The sequence below is a fragment of the Phyllostomus hastatus genome, unplaced genomic scaffold (genome assembly GCF_019186645.2).
Source record: "Phyllostomus hastatus isolate PE091 unplaced genomic scaffold, TTU_PhHast_1.1 phas_contig_495, whole genome shotgun sequence".
Taxonomy (NCBI): Eukaryota; Metazoa; Chordata; class Mammalia; order Chiroptera; family Phyllostomidae; genus Phyllostomus; species Phyllostomus hastatus.
This window is the reverse complement of record NW_025333895.1, coordinates 465,461-486,352: the sequence shown is the minus strand read 5'-3', so window position 1 is coordinate 486,352 and position 20,892 is coordinate 465,461. Positions and strand designations below refer to the sequence as shown.

Genomic DNA, 20,892 nt, shown 5'->3' with positions numbered 1-20,892 from the left:
GAATTCAGGTGACCTTCTGTCTCTCAAGATGACACTGAAAAAAAATTTCTATTCCTGTTATACCTGCTACCTTTTCAAACTATAACCAAAAGGATTAACATAAATACACTGAAACCAAAATAGTTATTGCTTAAAGTATACTTAGTATGCTTTTCTATATATATATACTACATATAAAAGTATATATACATATAAAAAATATATATGACCTATAACACTAATTCTATAAGTTTTATGTAAATAAAATCAATTCAACAAATATTTATTGAGAGCTATGTTTCTACATGCTTGAGGTAAATCACTGAACAAGACAGACTAAGAAGACTGCCTTAGTAGTTTTCTGATATGGGACACAGATTAACAAAATAAAAACATGTATATTATGTAGTATACAGAAAGGTAAAAGCCTTGTATAAAAATTAAAAATGTTCAGCTGGAGGGCGTATTGGCAGTACCAGAGAAAGGGCAGGCAAATTACACTGTTAAATGGGGTAGTTATGAATTGCTAATAAAATAAACCTGAGCAAAGACTTGAAGAAGATCAGGGTTTGAAGGAGGTGAAGAATAGCAAGAGGGATCCAGGGAAAGAGTATTTTAGGCAGAAGAAAAAGTTAACAGCAAAGGCCCTAACATAGTCAGAGTAGAAGAAGAAGAAGAAGAAGAGTAGTGGGAGAGTAATTAATTTAAGATGAAACAGGCAGCAGATCAGGTAGAGTTTTATAAGCCACTGTAAGGACTCTGGCTTTTAAGAAGTAAAATAGGGTTACAAGGTTTTAAGCAGAAAAATGATGTCATCTGACCATAGGGTACTATGCTGAAAATATATCAAGAAAGGACAAAATAAAAGCAGGGAAATGAGTGAAAAGGCTACTGCAGTTAATCAAGGGAAAAACTCTGATTCAGTTGAGGAACATAATCTATGGTGGTAAAAGTGGTCAGATTCTAGAAATGTTTTGAAAGTAAACAACTTCCTGACAATGGGTATGGGGTATGGAAAAAAAAAAAGGCAAAATCTTGGCCTAAGCAACTATTAGGAAACTATGCCCATGAACTGAGACAGTAAAGACACAGAGATAGAGTATTTTAAAGGTGGGAGATGAGATAATGGAACCTTTCTGGATATAGTAAATCTGAGATGTCCTGAAAGCTAAGTAAAAGAAGGGTATTTAAGTAGGGAGTGATCACTGATATCAAATGTAACTGACAGGTCAAGTAAGATAAAGACCCAGAACGAGTACTGGGTTTAGCAATTTAGGTCACTGTAAACTTGGATTTCTTTCAAAGTATTCTGACACAAAGGAAAGCAAAAAAGCAAAACAAAAAACAACAACAGAAAGAAAAAACAAACCTCAGGCAACTTGGATGAGAAAAACTAAATGAAGGAAACAGATTTATCTGCCACCCACCATGAGAAGATTATGGAGTTTGACTTTGACTAAAGTGACAGAATAAAAAAATCAATATTCAGAAGACTATAAGAGAATCTGTATAATCTATCTTAAAAAATGTCTAATACATAATCTCAAATTACGAGACAAAGAAACAAGAAAATGTGACTCACTGTAATTCAGAATTAGCAGTCAAGGATTTTAAAAATAGTTACATATATTATAACTATACCCAAGGATATAAAATAAAATTTGTTGAAAATAAAAGAACAAAGAAGAAACATTATAACAAAATCTGTAAAAAAAAAAAAGTTAATTTCAAAAATAAAAAACATAAAATCTGAAATAAACATTCACTGAATGAGTTGAAGAGCAGATTGATGATCACAAGAGAGACAAGTGAACTTTAAGACAGGTACCCTATCTTGAGAAAAAAACACATGCTTTGAAAAAAATATAGCCTTAGGGATCTATAGAGTAATACCAAAATGTCTAAAATATGTGTAACTGAAATCCCATGAGGAGAGAAAAGAGATGGTGCAGGGAAAAGGTTGAAAGCAATAATGGGCCAGATTTTCCCCAAAACTGTCACAAAAATAAAAAAAAGAGAGAGAGACCCAAAACATAAATTTAAAATTTCAGGAAGCCCAGCAAATCCCAAGCAAGACAAACAAGAAGAAAACCACACCTAGTCACATTGTAGTTAAATATCTGGAAACCGAAGATAAAAAATAATCTTCAAAGCAGCCAAACACAGGAACAGCAATGTAAGTGCATTCTGACTTCTCATCAAAAACAATGGGAACAGAGACTGTGGGGTGGCACTTTTAAAGCACTGGGGAAAAAACCCTCAATCTTGCATTCTATATCCAGTGAAAATATCTGACTGGAAAGAGAAATGAAGACATTTTCAGGCGCACAGGTCTAAGAGTTTGTCTTTAGCAGATCTGCTCTAGAAGAAAAGGTAAAAGAATTTCTACAGGTAGAAGGCAAGTAAGATCAGATGGAATCCTGGCTCTTGAGGAATAAGTGAAGAGCAACAAAACTGATAAATGGGAAAAAGTAATGGACAATTTTTCCTCTAAATGTATTTAAAATACACATGATCTAACTGATAGCTTAGTTTAGTGACAAATCAGACTCAGAAGTGGTTGCTCCTTTCTTATCCCCTTCCCTGCTCCATTTACAGAAGAGTATGGTACCTGTTTTAGTTTCAAAAAGAAGTTTTCAGTAGTACTACGTTTGCTGAAGGGCCAGAATAACCTTTCATTAGGTGAGCAAACGCGGACTTTTGTCTCCAGGAGAAATCGAACAGGCTCCTGTACTTCTGTTATCACCAAATCAACAGCTGTGGTCATAAACAGCACTTTATCTAGAGAGAGAGAAGCAAGTAAAAAAATGGAAATATATTCATTCATACGATCCATGTAAAAGTAATTACTCTTATGATAAACTTTTAAGATATCTTAAGGTAATCCATTAAGAATCTAAAATAATCAGGTAAATCGCTGTTTTGAAAAGTTATTTTCCACATGGAGAATTCCTTTCTTGGATAGATTGTTTGAAGTGGGATTAGTATGAAATGCACTGTCAAACTTTTACAATAGTGATATATGGCTTTTTTAAGCCACTCTCACCAACAGTGGGGGTTCTCAACTTTTAAAATCTTGGTGAACAATGGTCACTATTTATATCCTTTATCCGTTTATCTATAATGCTAGGAATAACAAAAAAAAATGAAGGGGAAAAACTATATGCTCAATAGAAGGCACTAGTTAGGCAAATAATGTTACTTTTTCAGAATACGATATTATACAGCCATTAAATGGCATTTGGGGAGAACATGAACTATCTTGAAAAAGGTTATTTATGCACAGAACAGAGATGTCAAGCTCACTCTCACCGAGGGCCACATCAGCCTCACAGTTGCCTTTAAAGGGCCGAATGTAATTTCAGCTCCTTAACAGTTAAGGAGTAGTTACATTTACACAGTCCTAAAATTACATTTGGCCCTTTAAAGGCAACCTCGAGGCTGACGTGGCCCCTGGTGAAAATGAGTCTGACACCCCTGGCACAGAACATTTAAAAAGCTGCACAAGAAACTGGTCACAGTGATCTCCTGTGGAGTGGGGTCCGGGGACTGTAGTAGATTTTCACTTTTCTCTATATATCCTCTGAATTTTTAACCATGTGCATATATTACATTTCCACAAAAGTAAATAAAATTTAGAAGTCTGTAAATAAATGAATACATAAATAGAATAGGAAGCAAGGAAGGGAAAAAAAAGTGGAGAAAAATGATACTTCGTTTACAGGTCAAATTTAATAAGAAACTCAAAGAACTATTAAAATTCTTTGGTTTCACTAGAATTAGGTAAGCACTGGATACTTGTCAAATAAGTGGTCCTAAGGTTTGGGTATCTTCTTGGGGCTCAAATTTCTGTTATGATGTCAGCAACCTGAATTACCTTTAGGAGTTTCTTCATTTACAACTTGAAAATGCGGGGATTTTGGATTCCAGCTCCCAGTGATAACATAAGACTTTCCATCTGAACTTTTGCCCATAGATTCCTAAAGAAAATAAGAAAACAAACATTAATGCCAAAAGTAAGGGGACTACAGCTTGCCCTACTCCACTGTCTTCAAAATTAGGAGTTGCAAAATATAAAAATATGAAAGAGAACCAGATTTTTTTAATGGTAGGAGTATAACTGAATTATAATTAAAGATGTGCCAATTATTTATGTAATTGTTCCTGAAAATTTATACATAAAGTAAATGCTTGTAAATCATACCAACCTGTTTTAAGCATTAGAGAAATTTACTACCTAAACCCGTGCTGAATTTTTCTGTGAATAATTACTACATAAGTTTTAGTTTTAAAAGTATTTCCATATAATAGAAATAATACGATCTACTTTCATAAAGAGCTCATGATTCACTTTTCTCCTTTCTCCCCTCACCAACCCTATATGACAAACAATTATTCACTATTACCATATTTTTTGGACTATAAGACACAAATTTCCCCCCCCAAATTTGGGAGGAATAATGGTTGTTAATGCTGCTGTTGAGTTCTGTTTACATTTACATCGGTGAAATATTATGTTATTTATGTTATTAAATATTTTACCACATTTTTTGCTTCAAAATTTTTTTTATTTTCCTCCTCTAAAACCTAGGTGCATCTGACAGTGGAAAAATATGGCACATAGTCAAAAAGGTAGCAAACACCAAATCAGAAATAAATCCCCTTATTTTTACTTATTGCTTTATAGCTTACAAAAACACCTTCATAATGTGCTTTGATTTTAGATTCAGATGAGATAAAGTGAAACAACCTCTATTGAGGAAACAGTGTATAGCTTAAAAAAAAGGAAACAAGAATTCCTACCAAGTCTAATAGGTGCATGTCGCTGTTGCGGACGCCTCTCCCAGGGCTCAGGAGGAGACCAAAGCACCTGCAAGAAAAGAACTGACATAAATTTGGAAAAAGAACACAAGAAAGATGTTTACATTAGGTCACTTAAAAAAATTCTTATTGAAGAATTTTGGGACAAAGGACAAATTAAAATGATCAATTAGTATTGCCAAAATAATCCCTACTTTTTAAATTAGATATTAACATATAATAAAAGGCAGACATAGAGATAACAAATTCTATGTCTGCCTTTTATTATTACATAAAGTCAGCATATTTGTGGGAGATTTATGGGAGTTAATGCAAAGTGAATGAAGTAGCCACTTAATAGCCAAAAGAATTCCCAAGGGAACAAAATATTTGTAAATAAAATTTTTAATATAGTGTATTACACCATTAGATTGATAAAAACTAAAATTTACATTTAAGCTAAACTTACAAAAAATGTTTACCTTTCAATGGCAAGTTCTTTATTAGTTGTTTGTTGCACATAGATGACAATCTTCTTATCAATCCCTTGGCGTAGTTTAAAGCATTGTCGGTCCTTATCTTTAGGAACTGCACTGTAGAACAACAGGTTTCATTAATTTTGCAAAGTATTGTCTCGTGACATGTATTAGAACAGTTTTTGTTATGTGATGAAAATCAGGCACAGAAATCACTTGATTTGATTCTTTTCTGTGTCTGGTTTTCAGATTTTAACAGAAGTTTAAAAAAACATTTTTTTAAATTACCACCTGCCTCTTGATGTGAAAATATCATGCTATAGAGAAATTATTTGTGATAAGAGGAGTCAACTGATGCAGCAGACTTCACTGTTGTCTCATTTTAAGAAACTGCCACAGCCACCTCAACCTTCAGCACCCCACCCTGATCAGTCAGCAGCCGCCAGTATCAGGACAAGGACCTCCACCAGCAAAAGGATAATGGCACAGCTCAGATGATGGATGGCATTTTATGCAATAAAGCATTTTTAAATTAAGGTATGAATTTTTTTAGACATAATGGTATTGTATACATTGACTACAGTATAGTGTAAACATAACTTTTATATGCACTGGTGAACCAAAAAAATTTTGTGGCTTTTATTGCAAAATTCACTTTTCTGCAATGTTCTACAATGGAAACTACATATCTCTGAGGCATTCCTGTAATTATAAAGTTAATATTAATGATACAGTTTAAATCAGTTTAAGAAGAAAGCCGAAAATATTCTTAAAATGACATTTTACCAAAATAATCCCCTAATTTCCCACATAACACTTTTTTTAGCTCCGTTGTTCTCAGAGGTAAACATCTTCCTATGGCAATCAGCCAGTATGCAGTAAATCTAAATTGTGTCTTATTACTATGCAACGTCAAAAATTATGGCAACAGAACCATTAGACGATACTATAAAAGGCTACATGAGCGCTCTGAGTACCTACCCAAACTAAACAGTGGCTCTGAAGACATTAGTTTGAAGCTCCTCTACACTTATATAGCAACCAATTTAAGAACATTTTAAAAACACTGAGATTTTAAAAAATCAAAGAGTCTTGGTAAAGGAGTCTAGAAATGACAAACATGTACAAAGAAAAACTTTTGCACACCAATCTAATTATTGGTGGCTGACAGAATTCTCACCTATAACAATATACATAGGTCTCAATTTTTCAACTAGTAATCAATACACTACTTCTCTATGTTCAGTGGATGCTGAAACATAAATATTCAGCTGACTCCTGACCAACATGGGGGTTAGGGGCACCAAACAACTACCCCCCAGTGGAAAATCCATATTAACTTAAGCTGACCCTCTGCATATGTAGATTCCCAAATATGGACTGAAAATACTGTTTTTCATCCACAGTCGTTGCACCCGTGGATGCAAAACTTGGTGATAAATTGTGGGCTGACTGTTACATTTATTTAAAAATATCTGCACTGTTCAAACCCATGTAGTTCAAGGGTCAACTATAACCCCAGCTGCATTTAAAATATCAACAATGGAAATAAAGTTGTCTTTGGTGTTCTGAGTCTGAAGGGGAAGGGAAAAACCACATTAACAGGAAGCAGAATGTAGAGTGTGTAAGCAGGGGAAGTTTACTCACTGATCTCAGGGGATCTAAATTCCATTCTTGGTCTTGTCATTGTACCATTGAATGGATTCAATCAGGTAATTCCACATTTAATTTCTATTGTATAAATTAAGAAACTGAGGCCCTGGCTGGTGTAGCTCAGTGGATTGAGCGCAGGCCTGTGAACCAAAGCATCACCTGTTTGATTCCCAGTCAGGGCACATGCGTGGGATGCAGGCCATATCCCCAGTATGAGGTGTGCTAGAGGCAACCATACATTGATGTTTCACTCCCTCTCTTTCTCCCTCCCTTCCCCATCTCTCTAAAATAAAATCTTTAAAAAAAAATTAAGAAACTGAGGCCCAGGCTTAACTTCTCTGGGTTTCTTTATACATTAAACAAGGACAATATTAAATAACCCAGCCTATGGAACGTTAGATTAAATAAAACAAAGAAGTTCTCTGAATGGTATAAATGAAAACATTCCACCTTGTAAGGGCTAAAGTGAAAGGCAGATGTCTGATTTTAAACATGTAAGAATTACACTTTTTCAGGCATGGAAAAAAGAGCATGAATCCTTGCCACAACACTCCGCCTAAAGTCATGTTATGGTAAAAGCACATGGTAGAATCACTGGATAAAAGGAACTGCATTTGACAAGTTCAAATTTGATAGAGAAAAGAATGCTTTTCAATGATTTCATCACAATTATGCTACACAACACTATTTTCTGCTATAACCTACAAATCTGGTAAAACCATGGGGGAAAAAAGAAAGCAAAGGCCTAACAAACATGAAAGCAAATCTGACCACACAGGGATTTTCTGTATAGCATCTTCTTGGCACAAGGGTGAATATAATAGGGGTGTTTGTAATTGTCATCATTCTGCCTTGATTATGCCTCATTGCAGAAGGGAGTTATTCTAGTGCATCTCTTCTGAGATATCTTAAAAATCTTTCCTGTTGTAAATGGAAATCACAGTAGAATCTACATAAATTATCTTCAATAAAGGAAAAAGGAATAAGAAAACTGTTTTGTTTCTTAAAAAGGAAAAAATATATTACAAAGTTTACAGGGCAGGAATGCATACTGGGGGCAACACTAAGCCACAGTGTCCCCCCAACAACAGACACAAGGCTAGAAAGAAAGCACAGAGCACCATGCCTTCACACACACTTCAGTGCACGAATCAACGTTGAAGCTGCATTGTACACTAAACTGGCCACAAGATGGCATGACAATTCCAAAATCTTTGAAGGGAGACTAGTAAGAGTTACCAGTTTCCAAACAAGTTAGAGCCATTGTGCCTTTTGATGTAAAAGCAAATATTAGAAATATTTTGATGTAATTTCACATTATCTGTTTTATGAAACAGTGGTATAGAAAGAGACTTCTATATACAACTATCTATTATAATCCCAAGAAGCACCAATTCTGTAAGACAGGCTACAGAGGAAAAAAATCCAATCATCACAGTATTTCAGAGTTAGAAAAGAGCTCAGTCCACCTACCTTGTTTGATAAATAAGGAAACTACGACCAAGAAACATGAAGAAACTCGGAAAAGGTTAACTGTTAACAGTAGCAATAATTAAACTAAACCTAAGTTTTTATTTCTAGTCCAGAGTTCTTTTTCCTACAAGAAAGTATCATTTTACTTGAAAAACACAAACCATTTATTTCCGACCTTATATGCAAGATCAGACTTCAGACAGACTAAATTTCTCTCCTTCTAATATGTTCGGATAAATTTTAACGGTAAAACTTGATTTCAATAGCCTTAAGATTTTAGATTAAATAAGTAAATAAATAAACCAAACAGAAACAAAACACCCCGCCCCCCAGCAAAACAAACACAACTACAAATCCAGGTGACTCAACTCGTCATCATTTCCTATCAGTTGCCAGTGAATTACTTTGAGTCTGACTAAAAGAATATAATAATGTGACATTTTCCCACATAAAATTTTAATTCTTGAAATGTTATCGCTTACATTAAAAAAAAATTCCACCAATTAGAGCAATCATTTTATAGCATGCAAGTTACATAATCTGATCTGGCATTTCCCTTGAACCGCAGATAATACAGCATGGTAATAGAACCTCAAAAAATAAATAAGTAAGAAAGATAAGATGCCCTACCTAAAATAACCTTTACCATCATCTTCTTTTATTTCTAAAGACACAGAGAAGGTAAAGATGTCACTGTCAGGAGTCTGGGGTGCAGCAGTGGCTGAAAGTGGGGTCTGCTTGGCAGAACGGCGGAAGGCAGTGGCAAAACTATACAGGATCCGGCTTACCTGCAACCAGACGGTTTAGGAAACGGGCTGTTACCGCAGGAAATAAAATACTTTTATTAAGGCTGATGGTTACCTACTTTGTTGGGAAGGAGTAATTCCTTTTTTCCTATTGATTTCTTTTTTAATTATTTTATTTCAGCTTTGAGATACAGTTGACATAAAATTGTAAGATATTTAAAGTGTATGTATGTTGTGGTAATTTGATAAATGTACACATTGTTAAAGGATTCCCCCCATCAATGAGTTAACATATCCATCACCTCACATTATCTTGTTTTCCCCTGGTGAGAACATTTAAGCTCTATTCTCTTAACACTCCTAAAACAAATTTTAATTGTACAATACAGTGTCACCCACATGAGTCATCTTATAGATGAAAGTGTGTACTCATCTGCTGACCTCTCCGTTTTCCCAGCCCCCAGCAACCATTCTTCTACTGTTTCTATGAGCTTGACATTTTTGTTATTTAGATTTTGTATTGATTTCTTTTGGTTAATTATCTGATTTGTTATGCCTAAAATCAAGCAACACTAAATGGCCAATGAAGGAGTTTTTAAAAAGAAAATGGTTTAAACACTAAAAATCCAACTGAAAAATTATTTCCTAAATTGTTAAGAACTATCTGAATACATTTATTAAAATAAAAATAATTCCAAAAGTTTAGCTATAAAAGAACACTTTGCAAATGTGTCCCTGCTGAAACCAAGATGCCTATCTGACCCAGTCAAGAAGCAGCCAACTGGTTTCCACTGACACTCTTAGCAACAAGGTTTTGGTTAACCAAACTTTTAGTTCATTCATATTTCACTCCATCAGGCTGCAATAAACAGAACACTTGCAGAGAATTTCACTTTGCTTTAAGTGACCATAATAAATACTGCAATAATTTCAACACAGGTGAAATTTCATCAGCAGACAGTATGCTCTCAAGGACTTACAGCTTCTTGTATTTCACACCGGAAGACATGTATCCTGAAGAGCTCGGCATTGAAATGACTTTCAGTGAAAGCAAAACAGTCACTCTCAGGAGTTCCATCATGCCCTCTGACACAGAAGAGGATTTTGTAGATAGGGTAGTTTGCTATTTCAAAGTTTGTCTGAGGATCCAAGAGTCTGTCCAGAAAGAAAAAATATAAAAAGAGATTAGAGGGATTATGGACTATTTTCACTGTATGATTCGAGACTCATCTTTCTAGCAAGAAGTTCATATAAACCTTTTGTGGAATGCTAACCATATTAATCTTGTCTTTTTAAAAAATATTTTATTTATTTATTTTTAGAGAGAGGAGAAGGGAGGGAGAGAGGAAGAGAAACATCAATGTGTGGTTGCCTCTTGCGAGTCTGCTACTGGGGCCCTGTCCTGCAACCCAGGCATGTGCCCTGACTGGGAATCGAACTGGCAACATTTTGGTTCGTAGGCTGGTACTCGATCCACTGAGCTACACTGGGCAGGGCTCTTAAATCTTGATAACTGACTCATATGAGGATTCCTAAAGTTACTGATTACATAATTCCAAGGTATTAAAAACTACATAATCCCCATGTTTTAGGGAGGCAATCAGAAAGGCATAAATAATATCAGTAAGCACATATTTCTTATATACTCTGTAACTAAATAAAGACTAGAATAATGGGTAAATTAGACTACCAAAATAAATGATTAAAGCTGTGCTTCTCATCTCCTAAAAATGACCTAATCTCCTTTATTACTTAAAAAAATTAAAAGCTGTTGTGTTTGTCAGTATAAAACATGTTCTTTTGATTCATGTAATAAAGGGAGAGAGATTGTATAGAATGTTAACACTGAAAAAAAATCATTAATTTTTAAAATGCCATTTATTGAAAAACCAAAGGGATGACATTCATTCAACAAATGTATGTGATATCGACAACATTCCAGGCTCTGTTCTAAGCACTGAGGACACAAATATAAAAGGACTAAAAAGAAACGAGGCAATTTCAACACTAGGCACCGGCATTGATGGGGAAGGCCCGGGAGCTCCTGTGCATAATGGAAATACCTAGAACAGGATCTAATTCAGGTTCAAAGGCACTTTGATAAAAACTCTGAGAGCATGGGGCAAGAGAAACTGATTTTCTCATTTCATAGAATTAAAATACACTAGAACAAAGCATAACTTCAGTTGAGAGAATGACTACTGAGCATACAGAAATGAGTGCTAAGTAAATTTTATTAAAAGATTCACATTAATAACTATAACTAACATTAGGATTTATGAGTCTTCATGAAATACTTCCTTAAATACTCAGAGAAGAATTGCAGATGATTGGATTAAAAATTAACTTACTAATATCCATATACAACTACAACTCTACTACCATGAAAAGCCAAAATGCTTTTGAGGGTACAGAAACATATATTCTCATATACCAGTGACAGAGGTATAAACTGGATTAATATTTCTAGGTGGCTGTTTGGTAATGTATCATAAGTGATAAAAATGGGTAAACCTGTGACTCATAAGTCTACTTCTAGAAATTTATAAGTCTGTATTTAATGAAATTGAAAAAAACATAGCTCGAAAACATCTATTTATAAGAAAAGTATGGGGGAAAAAAAGTACAGATAAAGTACTTATGTGCCCATATAATAAAGCTTAATATTATCTGCTATTAATAGTATTTTTCTGATTTAAAAAACCTTAAGTGTCTAATATGAGAAACTGGTTATTTCTGAATAATCCATCTCGTGCCACCATAAATTGAAAAATTTAATATTTATTGCTATGACAAGAGTCACAATATAAAACTAAGTGAAGAAAGCATGTTATAAGATGGTACATATATTCCCACTGTTGTTAAAAATGGTGATTCTAATAGTTATGTAATTATACATGCACATAAATAGGCATATATACACATATGTCCATACAAATACATAAAGAGGGACTTAATAAACCAAGATGTGAACTGTGTTTTTCAATGACAGAGTGGCTTTAAGTATTTTCCTGAATTTTTGCTTATTTATGTTCTTTGATTTTTTTTAATTAAGCATGTACTTTTTATAATAAGGGAAAATGTTATTTTTTTAAAAGGTTTTATTTATTTTTAGAGAGGGAAGGGAGGGAGAAAGAGAGAGAGAGAGAAACATCAATGTGCGGTTGCTGGGGGTCATGGCCTGCAACCCAGGCATGTACCCTGACTGGGAATTGAACCTGCAACACTTTGGTTCACAGCCCGTGCTCAATCCACTCAGCTATGCCAGCCAGGGTTGGGGAAATGTTATTTCATATGATTAGTTAGAATTCTGTATTTAGCTAGTTAATATACACATTCAATAGTTGTTATTGATTCTAGTTAGTAAAAACAATAGCTATTTCTAGAGACTTTTCTGGGTCTCAATTTCCTCATCTTGAAAATTAAGGGACTGTACTAGAATACTTAATACTTACCAAAAGGTTTTTGTAATTTCAAAAATCAGTGTTAAACTCAACACTGAACTAATGTGTCAAACTAGTATTTGTATTGAGAAAACAGAAAATATAAATTGTTAGGCAGACTCTCATATCAACATATTTCAATCATCCTGCGAACACTTGCGTTTCTAATACGTTACACACGACGGGAGTAGAGTATGAAAACTGTTCAAATGCATGACTATTTTTCATAAAGGGTCACAATACCTAAATGACATAAGTGCCAGAAGAATTAAACATTACATAAAATAATTATGTCTTTTGTTCACTATTGCGTATTTCTAAAACTACAGGTCAGAAATCTGACCAAATGTTACAAATGTTTCCAGAAACCGGTCTTACCTCACGGTTCCTTCAGACACATTCGGCACTGACAGGGTTACATCTATTGGAATCTGACGCTGGCTCCTTAAGATGGACATCATCCTCAAGGCTTCCACTTCACTCCGGGGAGCATTTACTGAGGCACAGCCTAAATAAGTCAGCTTGCTGAAGACGACACTGTCTTCCTCGGCCACTGGTGTGAAAGGACTTGACCCTTCAGAATCTGAAAGAAATGATAATGAGATGATTATTTTAATTTTATTCGATATTTTGTTGACATGAAAACCAAGTAAAAATCTACAAGTTATATTTAGGTTCTAAAATTAAGTACTAATGAGATAACACAGAAGCCAGATACCCTAACACTAGAACTGTCACTAACACCAAAATTTTCAGGTATTGCTGTAGTATCAATCCAAACCTAAAAGGTGGCCTGGGATTCAGATCCATTGTACCTTTCTACTACTTCTAGTTTGTTTTGACTTTGTAATTTACACTGAGGTTAAAAACAAAAAACAAAACACAAAAAATCCCACAAGTGCCTTTAGTACTTCACCTCTCTGAAAAATCCTCTCTATCTTCTTTCTGATCTGCACTGTTATAATTATTTTCTCATCCATCATCTTAGCCACTTTGTTAAGTTCTCTCAATCCCCTTGCTTTCCTTTTCCCAATAAACATTTACAGTTTTAACACCCTACTCTTCCCATGAGCCCTTCCAATGGCCTTTTCCCTCCTCAGCTCTTTTTCAGTCTGGCACCTCTTCCCCTAGGGCTGTCACACAGGCCTGGAGCAAACCACCTCTTTACCAAGCATCCCTACTCCGTTTGTCCAACCCTGTATACAAACTCCTTTTTCCTAGAAGAACCTTTAAACACTCTGAAGATTCCCTCCATGTCATTTAACTATGTCTCTTTCTGTGGTAAAAATGACATACATTTCAAAGGGAATCAGAATGGTATATCTGTTTAACTCTTCCATGTTTCCCTAAGTCTAGAATCTAGAGATTCTAGAGAACACAGATAATGGTTTTTTCTCACTCTGACTCAAACCTAGAACAGGGTAAGCACTCAAATATTAAAAACAATAACCTTCAGTTACGCAAGCAATGCAGCAATCCTAACCTCCTTGTCCAGGTTTCACTGGCAGGCTCATCTCCGGTTTTGGGAGCCCTACTAACGGCACGGGGTTAATGGTGGATGAAGCTGAGAGCGGGTTAGAGAGAGGCCCATCTCCTTCGCCATCCAGCTGCGACCTTTCCACAAGCTCCTTGTCCCCTGGCTGGTCGTCCATGGGAGGATCCATCAGCACGTCCGCTAGCTCTTTTTGCAGCTGCTGCTCACTTCCATTCCCTATGATCTAAGGGTCACAAATACATGCAATCAGCCAAGGAGGAATCAAATGGGTCTGCATTCTAGAGAAAGTCAGCATTTCTTTTGATACAAAGACTCTTCTGAACATTTTTAACAAATAAATCAAGATCTGCAATAAGAGCTACAGCTGTTCTCTTAATTAATTCAGTCTTTTTCATGAAGAAGTTTATAGTAAATTTGAGACAAATACCCAGAAATATATGTGAACAGTTTGTCAATGTTATTAAAAGTTTTCTACAGTGTCCTAAACTAACAACAATTAAAATATTTGTAATTTTACTGTCTGGTGAAAAATAATGCTAGTAAGAGGAATATTTGTAGCAGCATATCTTATCATTAAGAAAAAAAGAAAGTGTGTTTGCTTCCGGAAGTTATCAACAGAAACATATACTTATTAGGTAATACATTTTCACATGTACTTTACCACTCCTGCTATATTAGAAAGTCTCTTGTATTTCTGAGAAAGACATCTCTGATGTGAACAAGTTCCTAAAGTTCTGAGACACTTGAATAAAGGTGGGGAGATGCATGCATAAAATGCTCCTGAGGAACAGAAGCAACCCATTTCAACAATGTCAAGTATTTTTCTAGAGTCATGGTGGTTTATTATTAGTTGCTCAACAAGGAAATAAACAAGAGCAAATTTGAGTACAGACTGCCCAAAGCTAAGGAAAACCACAAGTGACAAAACCCACTATGGTCATTAAATGCTTATTTAAGGAATACTAAAAAATTTAAGAGACTTAAGTTATGAAAAGGAAAGTCATGGTAAAAAAAAAAAAAGAGGGGCCAATTTGGAGGCTTTGTGACAAAGAGTTAAAAGGAGTGGGGCTGTGAGACGGTTAGAGAGATAGAGGTCTTCCCAGCAAAGTCAACACAGAAGCCGGGAAGCACAAGTCCAGCAAGAGAGGCACCTCTGGACTACCAAGAAACTCAGTTCAAGCATCTTTTATAACTTACAAACTTCAAATCCCTTTGGCAGTAAATTGTGACTGAGAAACAAACAGTCTTAGGTCTTTTTGCTGACATTTTCCCAAGGAAATTCTAATATGTCAGCTACTTTTGCCTTGGAAATAAGAGCCAGACAGATGTTCAGCCTCTTAGCTTCAATAACACGTCTGCTTCTGTGAACTTCATTTTACATTTACAGTTACTGCTAATGGAACAAGTGATTCAGTCAAGTAACTGTAACTCTTTCTTATGTCTGATCCTACACCTCCACAAGTGCAATCAAATTTATTGTTTCAGAAGGTGTGTTTTCAAAGCACCTAGAAAACAAACTAGAGCTTAGTTTCTATAAACCTTATTCTTTCAGAACTGGAAGTGAAATACTGTACCACCTGGAGTAAACAAAAGGCAGCCTAAATGAACCCACATTGTGTTCTAAGGGGACAGAGAGGGAACATTAAGCAGAGTTAGGGCCACCCTGAAAACAGATGGAGAAAAGCTATTAGACTCCATGTTTAAGCAATTAGCAATTATAACTGAGAAGGCTATCATTAAAAGAGCAAACTGAATTGAAGAGTAGACATTTTACATGCTGTGAAGTATTTTGGTTGTTTTTGTTCCCCAATATAGGATATACTATAAGTAAACTCAAGTTTTCTGTTGGGCTGGTTCCCTACATTGTAGTATGTTCACCAGTCATGAAAATATACCTAACCCTGAAAGGAAACATTTATACATTTGTCTTTTGTGTTTATACATGTTTATCTTGCATTCTTCCCTCGTTTATAAAGTCTATAAACATAAGAACTGCCTTCTGTTTCCTTAACTTTTCCTCAAAGGCTACAAAAAAATAATGTACACACACACAAAAAATGTTGAGTTTTAAAAGCTGCTTAAAATAGCAACCTACACAAATAGCCACAATCACTTCCATTCAAGATGGCAGCATAGGTAAACACAGCTTGACTCCTTGCACAACCACATCAAAATTAGAACTACAGAACCAGCATTCAGAACCATCAGAAACTGGGCCGAATAGAAGTCCTACAACTACAGAATTAAAGAAACTATATCAAGACTGGTAGGAGGGGTGAAGATGTGGAATGGTCTCATGCAAGTGTGGTACATAAAAATCAGGAGGGGTATCTCAGGAACAAGCAGTTGGAGCCCCACACCAGGCACCCCAGCCCAGGGTTCTGGTGCCAGGAAGGTGAGTCCCCATAACTTCAGGCTGTAACAACCCAGGGGGGACTGTGGCTGTGGAAGGCAGAAACTGCTGAGTCTCAGGCAGTTCCTTTTAAAGGCCCCCACACAGACAGACTTACTTGGACTCCATCCCTCCGAGCTCCAGTGTGGGGGCAGCAGATTGAGAAGCATCAGAGACACAGGAGGAGGAACTGAGTTGTCTGGCATCAGGGTGAGAGCTGAGGGGCACCTCTCTCTCCCAGGCAGAAGTGCTGGCAGAGGCCATTATTCCTTTTCTAAGCCTTCCCCCGACAGAACCACAGAGCTGGCAGGTGGGCACCATTACCTGAGACTTCATCAACCTGGATAACACTGTTTTCCCCACCCTGGCTATCAGCTGATTTCTCAGAGGAAACAGGCTAGAAGGGACTGGTAAGAAGTATTCAGAGTGCTGAAAAGCAAGGGCCTACAGCCAAGATTACTCTACCCAGCAAAGCTATCATGTAGAATCAGCTATCATGTAGAATCAAAGGACAGCCCTGACTAGTGTGGTTCAGGGCTGAGTGCCAGCCTGTGAACCAAAGGGTCACTGGTTGGATTCCCAGTCAGGGTACATGACTGGGTTGCTGGCCAGGTCCCCAGTAGGGGGCACAAGAGAGGCAACCACACATGGATGTTTCTCTCCCTCTTTTCCTCTCTTCCCCTCTAAAAAAATAAAAAAATTAAAAAAAAATTTTTTTTTTAAATCAAAGGACAGATAAAAAGACCTTCCTAGACAAGAAAAAGCTAAAGGAGTTCATCATCACCAAACCAGTATTATATGAAATGTTAAAGGGTCTTCTTTAAGATCAAAAATAAACAATAAAAAAAGGCAATAAATACATACCTATAACACTTGATTCTAAAAACAAAATAAACAAGCAGAACAGAAATAGAATCATAGATACAGAGAACATTTTGATGGTTGATGGACGAGAGGTGGGTCAGGGGGGCGAAAAAGGTGAAGGGGTTAAGAAGTACCAATTGGTAGTTACAGAACAGTCACGGGGATGCAAAGTACAGCACATGGAGTAGAGTAGCCAAAGAACTCACATGCATGACCCACGGACATGTATGGGGATTGAAATTAAATAAACGGGACTTAGAATATACTGAGTGTGATCTCCCTCCTGGGAGCATGACTGTCTTTCCCTTCGTCTTCCTGTTCCCCACCCACAGGTGGGGGGGGGGGGGACATACCATCCACTCAAGTGGCCAAATGAAGAACCATGATCATCCTTGACAACTGTCAATCCCACAGTACTGACACATCCTATTGATCCATGCTCAACTGTGTACTTTTTCCTCTTATCTCTGACAGCTTCTTTCATTTTACACAAGCCTACTGCAAAGACAGTACTTTCCATGCGTTCTTTCTCTCTGCTGTGACTTATCTCTCATAGTGCCATTCAAGTTACAATAGCAAATTCTAGTTCTGATCTAGCATTGCCTTTTTTTAAAACCCTTCCATATTTCTCCCTGACTGGCGTGGCTCAGTGGGTTGGGCATTGTCCTGCAAACTGACAGGTCACTGGTTTGGTTCCTGGTCAGGGCATATACAGGGAATGCAAGCCAAGTACCCAGTTGGGGGCATGCAAGAGGCAGCCAATCAGTGTTTCTCTTCCTCTCTTTCTCCCTCCCTTCCCCTCTCTCTAAAATAAATAAATAAGTAAATAAGTAAGTAAAGTAAATAAATAAATCTTTTAAAAGATTAAACCCTTCCATGTTTCCTCAATGCCGATAAGACAAAGTCCAAATTCATAACTATATTCTATGAGTTTTTCCACAATTCTGCCCAATCTCCCTTTCCACCTCTTATCAATCATACCAAAAAACTCAACTTTCTCAGGACACAGCATAAACTTTCAAACATCTAGACTTTGCATGGACTCTTCATTTTCCTGGAAAACCCTCTTCTTCTCCTTCATTTTCTTTGATCAAGCTAAAATTCTGTTACCTTTTCTGGCTTTATGTGCTCCCTCCTTAGGGAGAGCTACCATATCGTTAGTATACACATTTATTCCAGCATTGCTACTTGTTTTAGAAAATGTGTGTTTAGTGAGTCCCGTGAACCAGACTGGACATTATTAGATAGCAGAGCCTGTTTCTAAATTACCTTTATATTCCCAAAGGTAAGTGTCTGGTGCATAATACATCTGCAATACACATGTACTGAACTGAATTTTATAAATAAATGCAAAAAACAGAAGCCAAGGTAACAGGATTTTATTCAATTTGGATACAGATTTTGGTTTAGTTACAGAAAAATGAAATTTATCTGAATGATTTATTTTAGCTTTGTTAAAACAACAAATACCATCATTTCCTATTATTCTGACAGTGTCATTAGGGTTTAACATTTACAATTAAAAAATATAGTACCAAATAGCATGCTGCAGTTCACAAACAAAACCTTTATCTTGAAGTCCAACAAAGACTTCTAACTTAATCGGGCACAAATATAAAAATAAAAAAGCAAAGCAAATACGTATGAATAACACAACTAAGGGTCACATTTAGGTTTGTGCTCCTGTTCATGTTGTTTACATGAAGAGGACGGGAGAGTTCGTTAGGGAACAGTCATGAATTGAGAGAAAAAATCAAGTATAAGGTTGCCAATTTAGCAGCTATTGTAAACATAGACATAAATGTTTATAAGGGCAGAGACCGCATGGCGAATGATTTATTCATAACTGTTTACAAAACAATTGGTAGAAACAAATACTGGTTCCACAAGAACTAGCTTGTGGAACACCTCCAGGGGGCACCATTCACATCACGGACTATGTGAACTGCATCCTTGGGTTGTGCAGAGTACAGCCAATGTGCTGTACTATGTGCAAATATCCTCAGTAGCCCTACCTGGGCTCCACAGTAAGACAGGCCTGAGTTTGGGACATGGCTCTGACATTATTTCTATTGGTTGTGAACAAATTAACTTCTGGGAGCCATAACTGTCTCATTTCTAAAATTACGTTCATATGTATCTCACGGGATTATCACTAGGGCTCAATGACACAATAATATGATTATTGTGCAGTTATTTATTTCAGGCACTATGATTTTTTACAAGGCTTATCCCATTTCTTCACAATCTCTGCCAATTAGTAAGCATCTAGTAGGCATCTAATTAGTATCTCCTTACCCCACTTTCAGCCTTTTCTAAACAAACTGATCTATCTACTGGAGTTGAGGTTCAGAAAAGCAAGTAACTTTTTTTTTAAAGTAGTTCTTCCACTTTTCATGGCCCAGAAAATACTAAGAACACACCTACTATTCATGTACAAAAGAAGCATTACTGGGACAACATCTGTCCTTTCTAAATATATCAATAAAGGTAGCAGCTTATATGATTAAAATTGGCTACACATCTATTTCCTTGAGAGCAAAAGTACATTTATGGAACAAAGAACAAAGTGTTCCAGAGGCAACATCGAGCAGAGTCATTTCCTGGTCTTAATTTTCTACTCTAACTTCACAGCCCCTGTTTCCCTTCACTGCAACAATACCAACGAGGCCCCGCTTGATCCTCCAGTTATACAAACGACTTCAGTTTAGGCAGTTTGGGACCCTTTGCCAGTGGAGATTTTATGTCTTCAAAGAAGTATGCTTAGAAAATTACAGTGTGTGCTTAAGAAATCCAGAGTTGATAAAAAAAATTAAAGACAAACTCCTGATGATCTACACTTTCCACTACTTGTATCATATTGTAAGAAAATATAAATCAAAATGGTTCAAACTGAGTGATTTTGCTCAACTTCAGTGTAAAAGCTGAGCCATTTCGAAATAAGTACATACATTACAGTAACCATAAGCAAGGCACGAAAGACCCTGAAGTCCAATGTGGATACTGGAAGGTATAGTTACTAATCCCAGACCCACTCGCATACTCCCTCTGGGATCCTTAATAAAACCTTAAATCTCTTTGTGCCTCATTTATACACTGCAGCTGTTCCGATCACCCATCTCTTTATCTTAACTATATGAAGGACCAGAGAAAACACCTAAAATTAGAAATTATTAACATTAATTTAATATATAAAGGAAGGGGGAGGAATAGAACACCTTATGAATTCATCCCTAAAAAGTCAATAAAGAAATATCCCAAATATTTATGATTGTTTTGCTGAATAATGGAATAATGACTGGGTTTTACTTTTCTCATTGCCTGAGTTTTCTGTATTAAGCATACATTCCTTTCGTATTAAAGAAAACAAATGACAAAAAGCTATCTGCATCCCGGGAGAAAAAGAAAAGCCAGCACATACAATTTCACTGTATGCAGTGGTCCCGGCTCCAGGCCCTTTGAAGACTTTGTTTGATCTTTCCGTGTGTCACAGACGCACTTCTTTGGGAAATTATTAATCACTCTTTAAGGCTTTGCTGAATTGCTGCCTATTCTATGAAACCTTTCTTTT

General features: G+C 36.2%; 1 protein-coding gene across 3 annotated transcripts in view; it reads right to left on the bottom strand.

The window, feature by feature from the left end:
* RABGAP1 (RAB GTPase activating protein 1) overlaps positions 1-20,892 on the bottom strand; it is a 141,170-nt gene that overhangs the window by 94,342 nt on the left and 25,936 nt on the right. For all 3 annotated transcript variants that reach the window (XM_045846251.1, XM_045846253.1, XM_045846252.1), the window contains 8 exons: positions 14,054-14,288; positions 12,949-13,153; positions 10,108-10,282; positions 9,012-9,169; positions 5,262-5,372; positions 4,783-4,849; positions 3,857-3,959; positions 2,591-2,760 (listed from right to left, as the gene is read on the bottom strand). In XM_045846251.1, the coding sequence (XP_045702207.1) occupies positions 2,591-2,760; positions 3,857-3,959; positions 4,783-4,849; positions 5,262-5,372; positions 9,012-9,169; positions 10,108-10,282; positions 12,949-13,153; positions 14,054-14,288 (1,224 nt within the window). The remainder of the gene's footprint in view (positions 1-2,590; positions 2,761-3,856; positions 3,960-4,782; positions 4,850-5,261; positions 5,373-9,011; positions 9,170-10,107; positions 10,283-12,948; positions 13,154-14,053; positions 14,289-20,892) is intronic.